This window comes from Eubalaena glacialis, chromosome 3 (genome assembly GCF_028564815.1).
Source record: "Eubalaena glacialis isolate mEubGla1 chromosome 3, mEubGla1.1.hap2.+ XY, whole genome shotgun sequence".
Taxonomy (NCBI): Eukaryota; Metazoa; Chordata; class Mammalia; order Artiodactyla; family Balaenidae; genus Eubalaena; species Eubalaena glacialis.
In genome coordinates, this window is record NC_083718.1 from 5,849,549 (window position 1) to 5,870,837 (window position 21,289).

A 21,289-nucleotide genomic window follows, 5' to 3' on the forward strand; every position below is an offset into this window, starting at 1 on the left:
GCATTCACAGGAAACAATTGAGACTACCAATCGTGAGTTGTTCCCTAGATTTTTTTCCCAAGATTTCTTCAACTTTAGCTGCATCTATCCTGGACTTAAGCCTTTCCCTTAGTCTTTGATAATAAGGTGTGTTTTTTTTTTGTTGTTGTTGTTGCTGTTGTTGTTTGTTTCTTGTGTGTGTTCAAATTCAAGATAGCTTCTCAAACTTCTCATTTTTCCATGGATGTTGCACCATTGTTTAATTCTTCTCTCTCTCTCATTTTGTCAACCACTCTGTCTTAGATGGATATGCAAACTTCTCCAATTTTAAACTCCTTCTCTCTACCCTTTGTCCAAGTTTAGGTAATTGTTGTATCATTCTCAGCCTATCCATAGGGACGCTGTCAGCTGGGTTGTCTGAGGCACCCACCTGGGCTGTACTGCTTGTGTGGAGCCTCCACAGACATTTCCTGACAGGAGTCAATGCTGTGGGTGGACCAGCCCTGTGGTTCTTATTATGATTACAAGAGGCCCCTCAGCAACAATCATCAGGAAACTCTGAAGAACAAGATTTATTACTCACAGGTCCTGAAGTGTACCCAGTACACCTGAGGAGTGCCCCACAGTGAGGTCAGAGGTAGAAAAAGAGAGAAAGAGAAAGAAAGAGAGAGACAGAACGAAGTTGGAGCTCTGTTTTTATTAGGGTCTCAGAGTGGGTGTCTACGGTTCTCAGGTTCACTCTTTATTGGTGAATTTAAAGCAGAAGAGTGGGAATTAGGGTGAGGGAAGGGAAAAGCTGTCAGTTATCTAGGTCACCCAGGGCTTTCTATAAAGGGACCTTCACGGGCGCGGCAGTCTGGTTCCTTATCTAGTTATTTTGACAGTAGCTGTGTCACACAGCTGACAGTATGTTTACTCAGGATAAATGCCTTTAAAATGTATGCCTTGGCAATCAAAAGTTTAATGTCCCAGACACTTACACGACACTAAGGTATTCCATTCCTCCTCCCATTTATTCTTCAACCTGTTTCCATCTGGCTTCTCACACCACCATCGTGCTGACATTGCTCTGACAAAAGTCACCAATGTCCCCCAATTTCCAAATTCAAAAATCTTTGTATTCCACATATTACAGTGTCTGGTGTATATTATTAGCTAAACTCTGTAATATTTGACACTGCTGATCACCGACTTCTTGAAGTTCCCCAGTGCATTACCTTTTTATGTCCTACTTCTCCTTACCTTTGTCTGAACAACACGATTTAATTTTGTTTCGTTTACTTATAGTTACTCCTCTTCTTCCACCACTCCACTTAATTCTTAGGCCCAGCCTACTTTTCCAATCGCATCGCCTACCACTTTCCTACTTATTTTCTGTGCTACCAACACACTAGCCTTCGGTCTGGTTTTCACACATGCCAAGCTTATGCCTATCATTTGCACTTTCTGTTCCTTGTGTCTTGAACGATTCTCCTCTAAATCTTCATAGTGATGCTTATCACCACGCCAGAAACATCTTCCCTGAAGACCCTATAAGGGTTGTATGAATGAAGAGAGATGCCTTGTACTTGGTTCTACATGAGTATTTGTCCTTGATTTTGTTGTTTTCCTCATCATACTCTCTGTGTAATTCAAGACTTGTCCATGACAGAAAGCTTCCCTGTTATGCTAATAAATTCTTCAGTGTGATCCCAATCCATACATCCAGTTGCAGCTCACATTGGACAGGTCCATGGGTACAACTCAAAAGCATACTCAACTTATCATATATCAAACGAAATCATCATCCTTCTTTCAGTATATGCTTTTCTTCCTGTGTATAACATTGGAATTTGTGACGCAAGAACCTCATGATGGAAGCCTGGAAATTTACCCCTACATTCCTTCCTCCACATCACTTCAAAATTCAGTCAAACACCATATTCTATAAAGTTGGTATTATTACTTATATATCTCCTCCCTTTCATAAGACACCTCCACTGTGTATGGTCAGCTCTTAGAGGTAGTGCAGTAGTCTCCTAGTTGGTCTTAAATTTATATTCCATTCTGCCAGATAAGCTTCAATATGCCTCTGTTGCTAACATGATAATATAATTATTAGCAATGATTATATTAGAAATAATAGAAATTACATGTGATCACCTAAACACAAGTTTTATGTGAAATAGGTCTTCACTAATTAACACTAACTTCAAATAAGCCTTAAATGTGTTCATTTATTCTTTTCTGTTTTTTCTCTTTCACTTCATTCTGCTATATCTATCATATTTTCATATACACATTGAAGTCCAGTTTACATGTCTTAGTTTTTACTTCATGCTACAGCTGAACTTAGTACCAAAGTTTGAAGTCGAAAGTCACAATATATAAATAAACATGTGTTTCACTAAGATACCTACTAAATAATATTGGGAGAATTTTGTTAAATTAATTAAGAGTAGAAGAACTTCTAGGGATTACTTTCAAGCAGTATATATAAATCTTTTAATAAATTTTGATTCCCTACTCATGATCTCCATTAAAATAAATAATGTTATTAAAACATTGCCAGGGCAGGTGTTTCTATTAAAATAATAATAATAATAATAATATTTGAGACTGTCCGAATATGTAAGGCCAAATTTTTTCTACTTTTAGAAGCAACCATTAAGCATTTGAAATAAGAATAATTAATTCAAGGTTAACACTCTGTTGTGAATCGTAGAAACTCCAGTCTGTACAGGGAACAGAGAGATTTGCATCAAAGGTGGCTTTTATTTAACAGGTCTTGATACTTTTATTTATTCCTGTGAGTGACTTGTTGTCAGAGACTGTCCCTTATTGGATACAGAGACCAAAGTTTTGACAAATCACCCTCAAATAAAACACCTGACACGTACAAATCATAGACCAGATAGAAGACAATTTAAGTGTTTTATCCTAGACTATTTTATTTAAATTTACTTTTATGACTTAACTCCAAATTTCTTATAGAGTTCTATAAAATAAGATATGTAAATCTGGAATTTATCATTATCAGCAGGTAGATCCTTCCAATGTACCATGAAAATAGGGAGAGGTATTTGTGTCACTAGCTGAGGTACAGAGAGTGGAGTTTCTTTTAATAAAAGACTTCTCTATATCTAGTTAATGTAAAATGCATTTTAATAAAATGAAGCATCTTTAAGAGACAGAGCATGCTTATCTAATTTGGGGTGAACCACTCTTTACTTATATTGATCTTTAGCAAATTATCTTGTAAAAGAGAGAGTACCAGTCCTAATCCTGGTATCTCTCTCGCTAAAGAAAGCAGGACCTTAAAGCATACAGTCTTGAATTTTTAAGTTATGACTTGTGACTGGGAAAATGAAAAAGAACTTCTAAAAGGAAAATGTCTTATAAATGTGGATTCTTTGATGTGTGTGTGTAAAGGAGTCTAGTTTTAAGAGAAGTAAGCCTAGAAATTGTAGTAACACTGTGGGAAAAACAGAGATTTCCCACTACTAAAACGGATCTGTTCTAAGGAAGAGTTTTAAGTAGGTAGGTAAGTGACCAAGAAAAAGGAATAAATCAATGACTTCTACGTCATGTTATCCTGAGTCCTATGTCCAAGTAAAATTGCATTCCTGAAGCTTCACTTTGAATTCATTGAAACCTGGAATTCATTGAAACTTTATTCTAATGTTTATCCTCAATACAGGACAAGAGTCCTGATATAAAATAAGTGGTTTATAAGCTATATTTTGGTGATCGGATGGATAAAAGAGGGGCTCTGGAAGTAGCATATATGGCAGAGTTTGACGCCAGAGAACTTGTGCATCCACCTTCTTTGCTCAGGAGCCACGAATGCCATGGAGATAAAGAGCTGGACTCCACACAGCATCAGCTTCACACAGATCTCATGTGGTTGTGTAACCGAGCAGGACCCTGTGGGGCCTTCCCGGGACAGACCCCTCCCCCATATCCTCTGCTGTAGCTCCTCTCTGAACTACCTAGATGATAGTATCTGATGCACATTTCCTGAGTTGTTTTACAGATTTGAAAACCCCACCAAATGGAAGATGTTAACGACTTGATGACCATGAGCAAGTAGCCCCCAGACCTACTGGAGCCTGAGGATTCATGATGTTAACCCCTGTGACACTGCCCTGTTACCTCACCATCAACCAATCAGAGAATTGGCACGAGCTGATCACATACCCTGGGACACCTCTCCCTCACCTGGCCTTTAAAAATGCTTTGCTGAAACCCATCGGGGAGGCTGGACTTTTTGAGCACTAGCTGCCCTGGACTCCTTGCTTGGTGCCTTATGATAAATGCTGCCCTTCCCTTCACCACAACCTGTTGTCAGTAGATTAGCTTTACTGTGTGCAGGTGAGCAGACCCAAGTTTTGGTTCGGTAACAGTTATCACTGTCTTGTGTTCATTAACTTCTTTCTAAATATTTTCTTAACAATGCTTGAAAGTGAAGGTCATTCAGGAGGATGTATTTTCCAAGGAGCTGCTCGTGGGCTCAACTAAATATTTTTAAGAATAAAATCAGCTCAAAAACTATCTCTAGTTTTTGTAAAAGAGGATCACCAAAGCAAGGTTTATATATGTTATTACGAATAGCATGATTTAAAGTTCAGAGGGCTCTTAAGAGGTGAAGGTCACAGTGTGGCAATACCTGTAAAAGTTGCCCTCTTGGAAAGTCACTTGTCTCGGATGTCATGTGTGATAATACTGTTACTTGTTTTACTCGGTGAAGCAGCCCTCATCAAAAGCTAACTCCCTCCTTTTCATAACTGTTTGCAAATAATTCAACACTGTTATTACCATGCTATAGCTGTATCTGCCTGCTCTTCTTATGACTTCTTACATTCCTCAACTATTTATTGATATATTTTTCTCTTCTAAGCCATGATAGTTGAAACTATCCCTTTCTAAATGAGGTAGGCTAAGTAGAACACAAAAAAAGCAGACATAATTTCTGGTGGGCAAAGAGCACAGTTGAAATGAACTCTTTGAGTCTGTGTAACATCCTTCCATTACGAAGCCTAAAAGAGGAACTGTTTTCAGCGCCATCATCACAGTTGATTCGTATGAAGCCAGTGGTTAATGAAATCTCCAGTTTCTTCTATTTAATTCCATTATCCATGGAGGATTACCTCATCTGGTATTAATATAATTTACTTTTTAAAGTGAAAGTTTGGGCTTTACGAGAGGAATCTAATTATTTGAGAGGTATATATACCTGGGGATTAGGAAACCTGTTACATTCCTGGCTCTGCTCTAGATTTGCTTTGTGACCATAGACCAAAGATTTCATGAGCTATTGAACTTTCTGGTCCTGTTTATGTCTATCTTCAGAGTGAGAGAATCACACCAATTGATCTCAAAACAGGCCTTGCACACATAAAATGTTATGTCTTTGTAATAGTTGATCCCTATAAACATTAATACTCCATTGTGAGAAAAAATAAACTGCTTAACCGTAAGGAGTATATGAATTAAAACAATTGGTAAAAATATACAGCAAAAGATATAGAAGAGAAACATAGCGTTACCTTTACATGAAGGAACTGGGACCCATCCAAATTCAGTGCATACGGCATCTCCTCTTTCCCCGTATTCGAAACCACTTGTGCATTTATATTGAACTCGTTCATTTGCCTTATAAATTTCCTTCAGAGATAGAGGATATCCATTTAAAATGGTTGGTTGTTTGCAGGAAATTTCTAAACAAAAGGGATTAAATTCCAACAGGTTTGTTATATATTAAAGGACTGTGTCCCAAACATAGTTATATAAAGATACAACTCTTGTTTCCATTAGGTAAATCAAACAACTAAACAAAAGTCCTGTTTTGACTTGAATGCTTGGTGAATAATTTATCGGTTGTTCTTAACATTCATTTTTGAAGTAAGTAAAAATTCTGATTTAAATCATGTTGCTAATTTATTTAGTTTGGGGATAAATTAGTCCTCTTGAAATAAATAGTGGCCAGTAACATTCATCAACTGTATATATAAAATTGAATACAGAAATAGGTTTAATGTGATAATGTATTTTCACTGTGACCTGTAAAAATTACATATTTTTTTAGTTATTGATAATGGAGTAATTATTGACAAAACACTTTGTCAAAGAAATTAATATATCTCATTGTTATTACATCTCCAAAAAGCAACTGACCAGCTTCTGTGGTTTTGCTATCCATCCAAGTTTTCCGTCAAAAAAAAAAAAAAAGAGCTGGCCATCATCTTTCACACTATCGTCACTCCAAAATTTTTCTCTGGGACTCCAGCAACAGTGACTAATTTCCCAGATCTTATTCTCCCTTCATCTTAATCTTTTTTTCCTGTTTGTAACTTAATGATCTTTTTTTCTTGTCACTTTATTGTTCCATTTAAAATGCTTCATTGATTCCCAATTCAGTCTGTATAAAAGCCTAATTCTTCAGCATGGTGTACGTAGCCCCGCAGAACCTTGGACTGCCAATCTTCACTCCATCACTGACTTCTTCCCTGCCTGCATCCTAAGTTAAGGCCCCTGAGAACAGTGGGAATAGGGGAGCTTCATGCTCAAAGAGGCCTCAAGGCCATTGTCCCTTCCTCTCCACTAACTTCTTCTGGCTGGTTTGCTTTTCCCCTCCTCAACTTCATCTGAAAGATTCTCATTCTTCCTTTAAGACTTATCTTCTGCATCAGTCATTCCAGAAAGGTTTCACTAACCACAGAAATTTAGTTGCAAGAAATAAGCCCCATCCATGAACCTCTAGAGTATACAGTAATTGCTACACTGAATATAAATATGTTTGCCATTATTAACTCAAAGAACTAGTTTTGTAAAAAAGACTTCCTAGGAAGAGGGACGCTTCTCTCTTCATCTCACTGTAGGACAGACTAGACTAAGAAAGTGTAAATAATTTGGGGATTTTAGATAATGTTAAGAAACAAATATGGCAGAAATTTCTGCCAAAGAAATACTGGTCAAACGAAGTATGGTACTTTTAAATAAATTGACCAAAATATATTATTACAAAAGCCAGAATCATCATATTGATCATCAGGCACAGGTCAGTAGTATTAAAACTAAAGAATTGCTAACTTCTAGCTAACTATGGAACTTTTTTTTAAAGACAAAGATTTATTTAGTGGATTCAATTCAGTTCAGCAATATTTATACTAAACTCCCAGTGCAAGTATAAAACAGGGCCACTTCCTAGAAGCGTTATTCAAAAACACAATGTTATCATGACACATCAATAGAAATAAATAATGATAGTTTTTCAAATAAAAAAATGACCTATTCTGGAGTTTTAATATTAAACTTGTAGCAGAAATGTTTAAGATTTTATGTTAGTCATAAGAGTCAATTACAATTTAATTATAGTTAAGAGCATGGACTTTAGTGTCAGATAACCTACGTTTAAATCTTACCTCTACCATATATGTCATGACAATTTTGTACATGTGATTTAATTTCTTTGCACCATGATTTCCTCAATTATAAAATAGCAGTGAAAACAGTACAAAAATCACATAGTCATTTGGAAGGCAAAATAGATGACACGTGTAAAGAACTTAGATCACTTACCGGGAAATAGTAAGTGCTGAATAAATGCTAGTGAGTTAGTATTTTTCAGATTCTGTAGGATGCACAGTGTTTTGAAAGGCATATTTTCATGAAAAAAACTAAACTCATTCAAATAATCAAACAGTAAGTGTATCTTACCTACACATTTAGGTTTTTCTTCACTCCAAATACCATCTGCTGAGCAATGTATTTGTTTAGGTCCATCAAGTATGTAGCCTGAATTACATTCAAACTGTATTGCTTGTCCAAAAGTATATATTTGGTCTGGTTCCAGGGCACCACTGAAAATTTTCCCATTCTCTGGTTCTGTCACTGGTAAACACTTAACAACTGAAAAAATAAATATAAATTTTTCTAGTAGAATTGGAAAAGTTTATTATGAAAAATGAGTATATAAAAATATAACATATATATAACCAATAGCAAGATTGGAGGAAATTAAATTCTTTAAAGATGTATTTGATATACCTGTTAGCCAAAAATAAATTCTACTAAGTAAAAAACCCCCCCCCAAAAAAACCAAAAAAACCCTGTAAGTTTATCTCTGATTCTTTTCTATGAGAGTGAACAAAGAAAATTACTACTTTGAATTTTTGAATGACAGTTTATATATTTTGTAGTAGCAAACAAGTGTTTCTTAAATAATTGAGAAATATAAAGTTTGGGATAATTAAATACAAAATTTCCATTTAAGTCCCACAATAATATAAAACTGTGTTCCTAAAAGGTGTAAAAGCAAACTTTCTGATTATGTTTATTTCAATAAATAAATAGTCTTTAATTTTCCTTTTTCCATATCAAAATAACTTGAGCACTTTTTTGATTTTCCTTAATATTTTCCGGTATCCCTTAGCTTATGATATTCAATCTTTATTTTACAATGATCACCCAGGATGCTTGTTAAATGGAAATTCTATGGCTGCCCTATCACCCCAGGGATACTGATTCCATACATCTTTACTAACCAAAAATTTCAGTTTCTAAGAAACACCCCAGGTGATTCCAATGTGGATGTTCCTTAGAACATTGATGTCCTTCCCCTCATTTCCGCTGCCCTATCACCCCAGGGATACTGATTCCATACATCTTTACTAACCAAAAATTTCAGTTTCTAAGAAACACCCCAGGTGATTCCAATGTGGATGTTCCTTAGAACATTGATGTCCTTCCCCTCATTTCCGCAGATGAAAGATCCACTCTCTTTTTCAGACAACGGGATTTTTGAGTCACCATGTTTCTTCTCCTCCCCCCTCCCCCCTCCCCTTCTTCCTCTTCCGCTTCCTCCTTGTTTTTCTCTCTCTTTCTCTGTCTCCCTTTGTGCCTTTCCTTCTCTCTTCTTCTCCCTCTCTCCTTACTCCTCACCATGGAACTTGGAAAAACAATTCTGATTGATCTCTTATTTTCATGATGACTAGAGATTGGAATTACTAGTTCAAAATTTGGGAACAGGATGTGCATTTTTTCATTCTCATTGTTTGCTTTATGGATCAGTAAGACAGGACAGAGGTCTTCCTTAGTTCCTGCCTCTTTTCAGTACAACTAAGACCATAGGAAAACTCCCCTTGCCAGGCAAGAGGGAGGAGGTGGCTAAATCATGTTCTCCACTTCAGCCGTTACCAGAGATCCCTGCACTGGGGTCGTTATTTGGGGCAGTGCCTCTTCATGAATAAAGTTGAAATTCTCAGCTTCATTTTGATGTGATACTTGTGTTATTTCTAGTGGTTAGAATCCAAAAGGAAAAAAAAATTAGATTTTTCTAATCTGTAATATGTTAACTATTAGATCAGATGAGCCTGTATTTATATTTGGTTATTGAAACACATAATAACGTAGCAATAAAAGGATTAGATATCCACTCTGTACTACAGTAGAATCCACAAAAATAATTTGAGTAAGAAATATTTAATTATAGACTTTATGAATATTTGATGTAAGACATTTCAAAAAATCCTAATATTTTAAGTATATGTTTTAATATACTTGTAAATCAGTTTTACATCTACCTTCACATATGGGAATATTATTGGTCCATCCATTTGTTTCACATTCACGGAAATTCATCTCACCCAGCATCTGATACCTAAAAACCAACAATAACGGAGTTGTGAGCTAATGCGTGTTTATGCCCAGTTTTAAGTTTGATACCATTTCAAATGTCCAGAAACTCCATTTCAAGGAAAATTAACAGCATATACTTCCCTCCTTCCTTTCTTAAGAAAGGCCCTCGGGCTTCCCTGGTGGCGCAGCAGTTAAGAATCCGCCTGCCAATGCAGGGGACACGGGTTCGAGCCCTGGTCCGGGAAGATCCCACATGCCGCAGAGCAACTAAGCCCGGGCGCTGCAACTACTGAGCCTGCGCTCTAGGGCCCGCAAGCCACAGCTACTAAGCCCATGCACCACAGCTACTGAAGCCTGAGCGCCTAGAACCCGTGCTCCACAACAAGAGAAGCCACCGCAATGAGAAGCCCGTCGACACAACTAGAGAAAGCCCACGCGCAGCAACGAAGACCCAATGCAGCCAAAAATAAATAAATAAAATAAATAAAATAGAAAAAAAAAAGAAAAGAAAGGCCCTCAAACCCTCAGGTGTATAGACTTGGAATAATCATAACCCTTGGTTCATGACACAAACTCATTACTGTTTCACGCACAATGCACTTTTATTCCTTCATTAATTTATTTTTTCACTAATGAGGTACATTTAACAATGTAATAAGCTCCACGAACAATCATCAAAAACAGAAGATAAAAACATGATAGTACACAACAGGTCACTGTATGTCACCCCCGTCCACTCTTTTTCCATATTTCTATCCATACTCCTACCCTCCATGATTGTGACATTTTCTGGATGCTTTGGGCTTTTTACATGATCAAGGATAGTGCTAACAAAAATGTCTTAGTGTGGCTTATTTTCAGCACTGGTCTCCATCTCCCTATCTCTATCCCCGAGATCCGAGATGCTTTCCAGAGTGCAGTCGCTGAGTCAAGTCTGCTTATAGAAGTCATTCAATGTCGAATTATAGTAACTCATCAAGCCTGAGCTTAAAACCAAAGATGCTGTACTTTAACGCAAGGTCCTTGGGCAGGTGTACAGTGTGCAGTCATCCCCGGATGCTTCAGATGAAGGCAAAGCATCCTTCTCAATATTTATTACATTGGACGGTTGGAGGCAAAAAACAAAACAAACAAACAAAACCTTTTTCTCAAAAAATAAATAATGGAAGGCATTTTGATAACCACAAAAGAGAGAATTTTGACAAATGGTCTTTCATGAGCTTCTAAAGAATTCTACGTGGACAAATGTTTCCTTTGTCTGCAAATAAGAGTTGTTCTGCAAGTTACACAAGTAAAAGAAATTTTCTCCTTCAAAAAACACTGTGTCTTTCTTGGATTGGGATTGATTTGTTCCTAATTCTCTACAGGAAGAAAACATTTCAACACAGTAAATGGGAGTCACAGAACTTGAAGTCAAACTTTTACTCTGTGCCTCTGTCACACGAAGGAACAAAATAATTGGTTATTAAAGGTTCTTCTCTGGTTCCTCTCTTGGCTCTACCTTATAACAGAGGAAGAAGATTTCCTGGTGAATATTTTCCATCTACACCAGGGACCCATCCACTCGCCCAAATCTCTCTCAGGCGTTCTGCAAAATTCTACACAAAACCGCCTAGCGTCACCAGCAAAGCCTGGGGAATAAAGCTAGAATCTGGGGAATGAATCTAACCTTCCCCCCGCCGGCGTAGTCTAGTTTCACTGGCTCACCGGGTCGCACATGCAGAGGAATTGCACCCGGCTCTTCAAGCTGGAGTTGGTCGTTCAAAGTGGCTGCCCCGGCACTTCAGCTTAGGGCCGTGTGCACACCTTGCACACGACACTCCATCCAAGGTGACGGCAGTGGGTCGTGTGCAGAGATGCTGCACCCGGCAGTGTGGTCTGGAGCCTGAGCGGAGCAGCTGCCCCGCCCCCTCCCAGCTGACAAGACCCTATAAAGCAGACCCGCTCACTTGCCACCTGTTGGGAGAATGAAGCTTTCCTGTGCTATACGGTAGGTCCTTATTAATGATCTATTTTATATATAGTAGTGTGTATATGTCGATCCCAATCTCCCAATTTATCCCTCCCCACTCCCCTTTCCCCCCCTAGTGACCATAAGATTGTTTTCTACATCTGTGACTCTATTTCTGTTTTGTAAATAGGCTCATTTGTACCCTTTTTTTTAAGATTCCATATAAAAGCAATATCATATGATATTTGTCCTTCTCTGTCTGACTTACTTCACTCAGTATGACAATCTGACCTATATGCGAATAGAATCTAAAAAAGAGGGGATATATGTATACGTATAACTGATTCACTTTGCTGTACAGCAGAAACTAACACAACATTGTAAATCCACTATACTCCAATAAAAAATAATTTTTTAAAAAATGAAGCTTTCCTTTGCTTCTGAACCCAACTCGGTCTCATTCTATTGGCTGAAAGAACACCAGGCATTAGGACCCTTGTTAAGACGACTCGAAAAGGTCAGTGATGCTAGGGCCCATGTACATCGAGGGAGGGAGAAAGAGAGAGAGATTGTCCAAATGTTGGTTTGGAGAAAAGTAAGGGCTTGTGTTTCTGCAACCCCAAGCTGGCAAAATACCAGAAACGCTGTGCAGAGGGCCTCTTATAAGACTCCCTCCCTGTAGGAGGATCAAAGTGGTTTTCCATGTTGAGTATTCTGGTAAGTGGCTAGTATTCAGCTAAATAGGTGCACAGCAGACAAAAGGGGGATGGGACAAGGGGACACACAGGGTGGGTTGGCTGGCAGAAACCGTGGGGACAGTAAACCCACTCTATCATCAGATCCCACTACTGGGTCAGAAGACTTATATCCCCTCTGATGCTGACCTTACAACAGTCCAAGGACTTTTATTTCACTGACAAATATCTAGTCCTGTTGAAAGCCCAAGCTGGGCGGTGGAGAAAGTTGCTCTTACAGGGTCTATGACAGTTTATCCATACAAGAAGAACGTTAATACAAGACAGTTAATACAAGAAGAACGTGGCAAAGATGAGTTAAACAGAGCCAGAGTCAAAGCACATATGTCACTAACCTCTTTACCAATTTATAAATATTATTTATTACTGAGATCTAGGGAATCTAGTAGGAGAAGTTTATGAGTTTTGATCCCTTTTGCTAGGTCAAGGGTGGAACTTAAAGGGACCAGACTAGCCTGGATTGAAAGGGATATTTCAGAGATTGGGGTAAAAACTCTTTGAAAAATCTCCCTCTGATAGTGACCAAGGAGAGACTAAGTTATAAGAACTAATACTTATTGGGTGTGTACAATATCCCAGGAACTCTTCTAAGGGCCTCAGGTGTGTGTCGTATTTATTTCTCCCACCAATCCTGTGATTCACTTCATATGTTTCTGCGTTTATAAGTGAGGACATGGGAGTAAAGAGATATTCTTAAAAAATACATATAGTTATTAAGTGGTAGAGTTTTGGAATATAGGCTTACTCCAAAGCCTAAGCTTTAAAATATTTTATTTTACTGCCTCAATTCAAGAAATAAATGGAAAGAGAATAATGATTCCATGTGTAATTTCTTGATCCTATGTGTATTTATGTAGTATAAAAGTGCAATGGTCCTGTTTTCCCATGTATGAAGCTTTCTTCAAAATAATTTTTTGGCCTGGCTGGGGATCTTAGGAAAGAAAGAACTCTGAGGAGATAACACAGGGTTACGATTAGCCGTGAAAACCAACAGGTGCTTAGAAAGCACAAAGTCACTGATTCTGAACATAGCAGCATTTTTGGTCCATGTGATAAGTATAATTTACAGCTTGTGGAACCTTAAAGAATGGTAGTTATTATTTCAGGTAAAAGTCTTGTTTCTGCTAAATTTTATAAAATTTTACCAAAATAGATACCATGTACTATAAGTTTGTTACTATTCCCACTCTCCCTGACATATCAAACTCCTATAATACTCTGCACATAATAGAATGTAGTGAGGACTCATTGCAGTGAATTTTTATTTATATGCGTGCTATTTTCCCACTCTCCTATAACTACACTCTCCCAGAGTAATCATAATTCATTTTAATTTTTCAGTGTTGAGGAGATGATAATTGTATCAATATATAATCATTTCCATTATAGTTTAAATTTTCAGGTTGCTTGTATGTTACTTATAAATATGTTCATAGAAAAATATAGTAACCTTAAACACATAAATTAGTACAGTTTCTGTTTATTATTTCCATTATGAATTATCTGAATTATAAGCCTCTTTTTCTATTGGCTACATACCCCTCATCACATGTATAAACAATCTTTGCACCGTATTCAAACTGAGTTCCTACTGCAAGATGGAAAGAACCAAATGGAATGTCTCCAGGGTGTCCGCAGGGCTTTTCTAAAATGAAAAAAAAAAGGATGTAATGTTAGTATGTAGCACGGGGAGTAACAATTTACATGAGTTCGAGGACAGGGATATTTGATATTGTGTTAGAGGACAGAATTGAAAATATGGAAAAGTGAAAAATGGCAAAGTTATCTGTACCTTTTGGAAGATGACAACACCTTGTTAAGAATAATGACGATGAAGAATTTGAAAAAGAACAGATACTTGTGTATGTATAACTGAATCACTTTGCTGTACACCTGAAACTAACACAACATTGTGAATAAACTATACTCCAATATAAAATAAAAAGTTAAAAAGAAAATAATGATGATGTATCATTTTGTATTTAAATGACAATAGTGATAGAATTCAGCCAGCGTTTCCATAGTAGCACCCAGTATTTTCACAACTAAAAGTTTTCACAGATTTCACAAATGTAGGAACGACTTACTCTGACATATTCTCGAAGGATGAAGAGATAGCCACTTTCCATCCTTGCATACCATTACAATACTCCCAAGAGTTCTGTATCCAGGGCGGCATTTATACGTAGCCTGAGTGCCCTCTTGATATGTTTGTTCAGTCCAAGAACCTGACAGAATTTCTGTTTCTTTTCTTGGAGGGGGTTCTTGACAATCTACAAAAAAATGAAAACACAATAGGTGTTTAAATAACTATTAAAAATGCAGTATGTTTAGGTTATTTTTTATTAAAAAAAACTATACAGGTCCATCCAAATGTAAGTCTTTTTTTTTTTTTTTTTTTTTACTTACTAGATTACTAGTTTATTATGAAAGGATACAACTCAGGAACAGCCAGATAGGAGAGATGCATAGGGCAAGACTTGGGGGAAGGGGTGTGGAACTTCCATGTCCTCTCCAGGTGTGTCACTCTCCCAGCACCAACTTGTGTTCACCAACCTGGAAGCTTCCAAATGCCATTCTTTAGAGATTTTTATGGCGGCTTCATTACATAGACACGATCGATCAAATCACTGGCCCTTGGTGACTGACTAAACTGCCAGTTCTGCCTCCCTTCCCAGAACCCCTGAGGTTGGGGACTGGGGGAGGGTGGGGAGGGTGGGACTAAAAGTTCCAACCTTCTAATCAAGTGGTTGGTTCCTCCTGGCAACCAGCCCCCATCCTTTGGTTCTCTAGGGCCTTTCCAAAAATCACCTCATTAACATAAACTTAGGTGTGGTTGAAAGAGGCTTGTTGTGAATAACAAAAGACACTACTTTCACCTCTCATCCTCTGGAGCTATTTCAGGACTGAGAACAAAAGACCAAAAATTATCAACAAAAGATACTTCCTTTGCTCTGTATTAATTAGGAAATGATAAGAGTTTTGGAGCTGTGCGCCAGGAACCATGGATTAAGGCCAAAATGTATATTTCTTATTATTAATCATAATATCACTGTTAGTCTTCATTTCTCTGCAAATGTAAGTCTTAATATATATAAGATATATATTTTACTGTACAGAAATTAAATCTACCTAGATTTGTAAGAATAACTTTCCAGATAAATAATTATACTTTACTATATTATCCAAGTGATCAATAAACTGATGAAAAATTGGTCAAACTTCAAATAAAAATTAAAACCATAATAAATCATGAATAAAATAACATGACATTGGCAACATTTTTTAAAGTCTAAAAATCCTACCACTTGGAAAGAACGTGGAGCCTTAGGTACTGCTGGTGGGAAGGAAAATCAGAGCGCCCCACAAAGAGAGCAGTTTAGCAACTCATAGTGAAGTTGAAGGTACCATTGCCTATTACTCAGCAATTTTATTCTTAGGAATATATCCTAGAGAAACTCATACACACTGTGAACTAGAGTTCACACATGGTAACATTTTATAGTCATATGGTTTTTTTTATAGTTAAAAATGGAAATGACTCCAATGTCTGTCAACTGTTGAATGGATTAAAATTTATGGCATATCCATGCATTGGAATAGCACACCAATGCCACAAAATGCCGCAGAAACAAATAATAATAATCACATGAAGTAAAAAGACACAAAGGTACATCAAATGTTACAAAATTATTTCATCTATATAAAATTCAAGAACAGACATATATAATAGGTATGTGTATATAGACAGTTAAAAAGTATTAAAGAAGAGCAAAAATATAATTACCATAAATATTAAGATAATAATGTTTTCTTCTAGAAGAAAGGAAGGGGTATTAATCTAGAAGAAATGCAAGGGTATTTGGGGGATGCTGCGAATGCTCTACTTCTTGACATGGGTAATTATAACTATTTTTAAATACAGTACATTCATATTTTATTCACTCATATACTTCACAATAAAGATACTAAAGTAATAGAATCTGCATGTACCGTATGATTCTTTTTTTCCAAAAAAGTAATTCATTAACAAAATGACATATAAAGAAGGGAATACATAAAATTCATAATGAAGCTCATGCCTACTGATTATAATTGCTAATCTTTTTAATACTTCTTACTGCTTAGTTTAGATACAACTACCCTTGATATTAGGGTGATTTCATTAGTTGACCTTTAACACATTACTTTTAAATTGGCAAATTCAAAGATACTTCCATATATATATGTATTGATATTATTTTCATTGTTAACCTCCTTTTCTTACTTGGTTTTATAAGAATGGTTTAACATTGTATTCTAGAATTTCTTTTTGTAAAGGCAAGGGGAAAAAATAATCAACGGAGCTGGATCCCATTACAAAAACATTCTACATTTCGTAGAACAGAAACTCCATATGAAACTTCATTTTTGTGTAATAAATAACACTTGTGTGGGCTTTCATATGCACTAATTTTTCTCTGACTTTTTTGCAAACGTTTAGCACATTTGTTAGGAAACTTTGTAATCGATGATTCCACATTAGTTTTGATTTCTAAAATTTAAGTAAACATACTTTTACTACACTAGATGGTGCTAACACCCTACCATAGAACAACACAAACCGCCTGCGCCTCTTCCTAGCAGCAACCCTCTTCCCCCAAAAAAGCCGGAGTTTTTGGTTTTGTTTTTTCAACTTAAGGATCATGTTTTTACATGGAAATTTTGTGTTTAACTACAGGATAATATGTGTGTTTTCCACTTTCTAAATTCAGATCCACTTCATGGCGTTTAGGTTACTGGAAAAATTAATTAGTTAAATTTCAAATGTAGATGCCAACATTGTGAGTGGAGAACCACTTTTCACTAATATATCAACATTTTGATAAATTTAATTCCTATCCTTTTATTAAGCTCATGCAAGGCAAAAAGTAATAAAATTTTCTTATCAATTAACTTATTCAATTTAAATGATTTTTATTAAAGCAATGCATTTACCCAAAGAGTAATCATGTGTGTTACTTACTTTTAACACCCAGACATAAAAGACAAGGATACATCTCTTTCATACCATCTTTCTACCAGATTCTCACAATATTTACTCTGTGTATACATATTTACTACATATAAACAGTTCTCATATTCATTACACTTTTTACTTCAAATGATATTTAAAACTCTGGTGCTTTTTCCACAAACTTTATTTATTTATCTATTTATTGGTGTATTTTTCTTTCTTTATTTTTTTTATTGGAGTAAAATTGCTTTACAATGTTAGTTTCTGCTGTATAATAAAGCAATGGACAAAGGATTAATCTCCAAATATACAAACAGCTCACGGAGCTCAACATTAAAAACACAAATAACACAATTAAAAAATGGGCGGAAGACCTAAATAGACATTTCACTAAAGAAGACATACAGATGGCTAAGACGCACATGAAAAGATGCTCAACATCACTACGTATTAGAGAAGTGCAAATCCACAAATTTTAAATTGCATCTCTTGACTCCGTAAGAAAAAAATGTTATCGCCCCCTACTCCGTTGTTCCATCTTTCCACCGCCATCGCCAAAATCTTAGTTCTGATTATTATCATCTGTCAGCTCGGTGGTGACTCAACCTGCTAACTAGTCCCCAAGCTCCCCTCTCCCATTGGCCTCACAACCACGTGTGATTTTTGCAAATTTGGTCATGTCACTCCTGGGATTAAAATTCTCCTGTGACTTCTCCTTCCCTTGGCTTTGGAACCCACATTTGGCTCTAGCCATGCTCTCTGATTTCATCTTATCACCTCTACCATTTATTCACTGTGCCAAAGCCACCCCAGTTTGTTTATATTTAGATGAGCATCTCAAATGAATTTTTCCCCCTAGGCCTTTTGCACGTGTCATTTTTTTCCTCTTTGAACACGTTAACCACAGATTTTTGGTGTCTGGCTTTGTCTCATCTTTCAGGCACTTCCTCCAAGTGGTCCACTTACCTCTAGGCAAGGTAGGCAAGACACCCCACTACCCCATCTCTGTTATTTTCCCTCAGCCCCTACTTTACTTCCTTCACAACATAATTCATGGTTCATAGTTATGTTTATGTATCTATCCTCCCATCAAAATGTAACTTCCCCAAGAATAAGGACCGTCACCACAATCCGTCAAAACCTACCCATGATGTCATCACAACCCTGATATATTTCTCTCTCTTCATTGCACCTCTTACAAACCAACTCCTCAGCCCCACCCTACTCCATCCTTTCATTCCAATTTGAGCATCTTGCCTTCCCTAAGTGATCCTACAGTGTTTTCAGTTATCTCCATCAAAATACTTTATATGATAAAATACAATATATTAGTAAAATACAATAATCATCCCTTCCGTTTTGCCTCCTAAGTGACTTCTTGTTGGAAGGTGCTTGTCATAGTGCCTGGCACTTAGCAGTCACTCAAAAGAAAAAAAATGATCATTGAATGAGCAAATAAATAGATGAATGAATGGATGAATGAATGTGAAGCTATCCCGAAGACTTTCCATTTTATCTGTAGATTATGGATAACCTGGGGAAAAGGCATTGTAGACGGTAACAAACATAAAAGATAAGATAAGGGAACAAATGTTTAGTGCACTTAAACCTCTGTTGCATGAACCCAAGAAATCTAACATCTGTAAAATTCCATTCTACATCCTGTCTATGTGTCCTATGTTTGAATGTATGTTCAAACTTTGTGAAGTCAGGAATCATTTTAATTTAGCTCAAAAAACTTCGGGGAACCTTTGAAGGAACATTTCTATAATCACTTTTCTATCTATTACGGTTCTGGTTAACAAGGTTCAGGAGAAACTTGGCTCTCTCGGTCAACATGTCAAAACAAATAAAAGTGCTCTGTCAAATCTTTTTCTTTCCCTTTCTTTTTATTAGTCTTGTGATTTTTTTCTCTGTCTCATTACTTTACTCTCTCTGAACCATTTTTTATAGTGTTTCCTTATAATCTTAAGCTAGAATGTAACACTTTAGTTTTTCAGGGGCATCACGTCCTTTTGGTGCACTGTGTTCTGAGACTGGTTAAAGCGGTTAAGAAGTGGGTAAAGTGCACATTAGTTAAGTGAGCACGGGGTAGGCTGGTTGGCAGACTCTCACGGGCAGGCAGGTGGGGATGGGGTGTGGGGTGAGAAGGAGGAGGAGACAGAGCCGGGAAGAAGGAAACATGGCCAAGGCTGTAGAACCGTCAGGGATGAAGGGGATACAAAAGTGGGCCAACTCAGACTGAGGCTCAAGCCCTAGCAACCAAAGGCCCCAAACAAAGAATCCTCCCTAAACTGTGCTTCCACGTATATTTGAAAACTTACTTCTAGCTAAGAATACTGTTAGCAATACTTAAATAATTTAGTTCTAATTTGAAATTACGTGCAGGCAGAAGAGTAGCATGTGCATTCCCAGGCTGTGCTTAAACTTAAAGTCCGCAAGGCTCTCGCTCTCGTGACATTCCTGGGGGTGTTTTCTCTACCCCTGGTCAAAGCACCCACGAGAGTGCTTCCCCTATCAGATCTTCCTTCCTGAGAAAACCTCATCTTCCAGGATTGCTGGGTCCTGTTCTTACCTCATCCTCGTTCATTTCTACCTCTGCCCATTAAAATTGTTGCAGAAACCTTATCAGACAGAAAACTTACTGTGAATAGTAATTCACATAATTGTGGTGCATAATACTAAATTTAACTGTCCCAACTCTTACTCAGAGTATTGTCACTCCACATAAATTTCAGACTGGTTGAATTTATGGTATTATTAATATGTAAAACATTTTAGGAGAAGGGAAGATGTTGAAGACAATTGGGCCATTGCTCCACTTTAGATCCCACTGTATAGGTAAATACCCACACTACTACCTCTGAAAATGTGGGATTTTTTGGAGACGGGGAATTCTTATTTATCACACTGGAACTGAAACACAGAATTTAGGATTATAAACCGCTATCACAAGTTTTCTGGATTAGATGAATATACATAATATTCACATCTATCCTTAAAAAAGAGTAATTTTTATGAATTTATAATTAATTCTTATGATCATAATATCAATTCATTTTGTATTAAAAAGTAATTTTCATGAATTTATAATTAATTCTTATGATCATAATATAGATTTTTTTGTATTAGTTAATTCAAATTCAAAACCATCTTGTACTTGAAACAATACATTAAAAAAAAATAAATTCTCCTCTCTCTGTTGGAATAGAATCTCTCTGATATGTAACATATTTCAGGTCCTGAAAGAACGCTTTTGCCCTTTAAACCTCCAGAATTAGAAAACACATCTCTCCAAACAACATAGCCAGCGTGCACTTGGACATATTTCAGTTGTGTTTTGATTTATTTACTTTAATCAGCCTGGAATTTTGGGGCCGTGGCTAATTTCAAAGAGCATATGCTTTTTGGATCTTAAATCTAAAAGGTCTTCTTGAAAAGCTTGGTCACAAGATATTCCAGAAAGCAGAAACGATGTGGTATAACTGAGGAACAGTTACTCCGAACTCTGTAAATCTGACCAGGTTTTTAGTAGCCTGGGGTGAACTCCCCCGCAAGCAGCTGACGCTCCTGTACAGCTAGGGATGAAAATGCAGACCACCTACTGCATTAAAAAGGTACTGCTTGGTCTCCAATATCCTTTTCTAAAAAGGGGGAAAAATAGAAAGTTGAGCTTATAAATTCTTCCTGTTGGTTACTACTCCTCTTTAGTAGTGATTAGTATTTTTGAGGAATGTTCACTCTTAACAGGATGGAGACCACTTAGGAAAGGCTGAAATGCAGTATCTAGTAAAGCAGATCGTGAGAGTATACACAACTGTCTTTTCTCACTTTCTCAACTTAGCATTCAGTATTCAGTTCAGTATTTCTCAGTTTCTCAATTTGTATGCCATCGTCATTTCTACATGGGAGACAAAAACAGAGGCAAATGTTGAAGGATATGTGGATATTTGTAACGATCAAGGCCACTCTGTTGAGTAAAACTTCTGT

General features: G+C 36.8%; 1 protein-coding gene across 2 annotated transcripts in view; it reads right to left on the bottom strand.

The window, feature by feature from the left end:
* Window positions 1–21,289, bottom strand: part of CFH (complement factor H) — a 99,099-nt gene that overhangs the window by 75,747 nt on the left and 2,063 nt on the right. For both annotated transcript variants that reach the window (XM_061187274.1, XM_061187275.1), the window contains exons 2-6: window positions 14,391–14,576; window positions 13,843–13,948; window positions 9,543–9,619; window positions 7,678–7,869; window positions 5,508–5,678 (exon numbers count right to left, since the gene is read on the bottom strand). In XM_061187274.1, coding sequence (XP_061043257.1) covers window positions 5,508–5,678; window positions 7,678–7,869; window positions 9,543–9,619; window positions 13,843–13,948; window positions 14,391–14,576 — 732 coding nt within the window. The remainder of the gene's footprint in view (window positions 1–5,507; window positions 5,679–7,677; window positions 7,870–9,542; window positions 9,620–13,842; window positions 13,949–14,390; window positions 14,577–21,289) is intronic.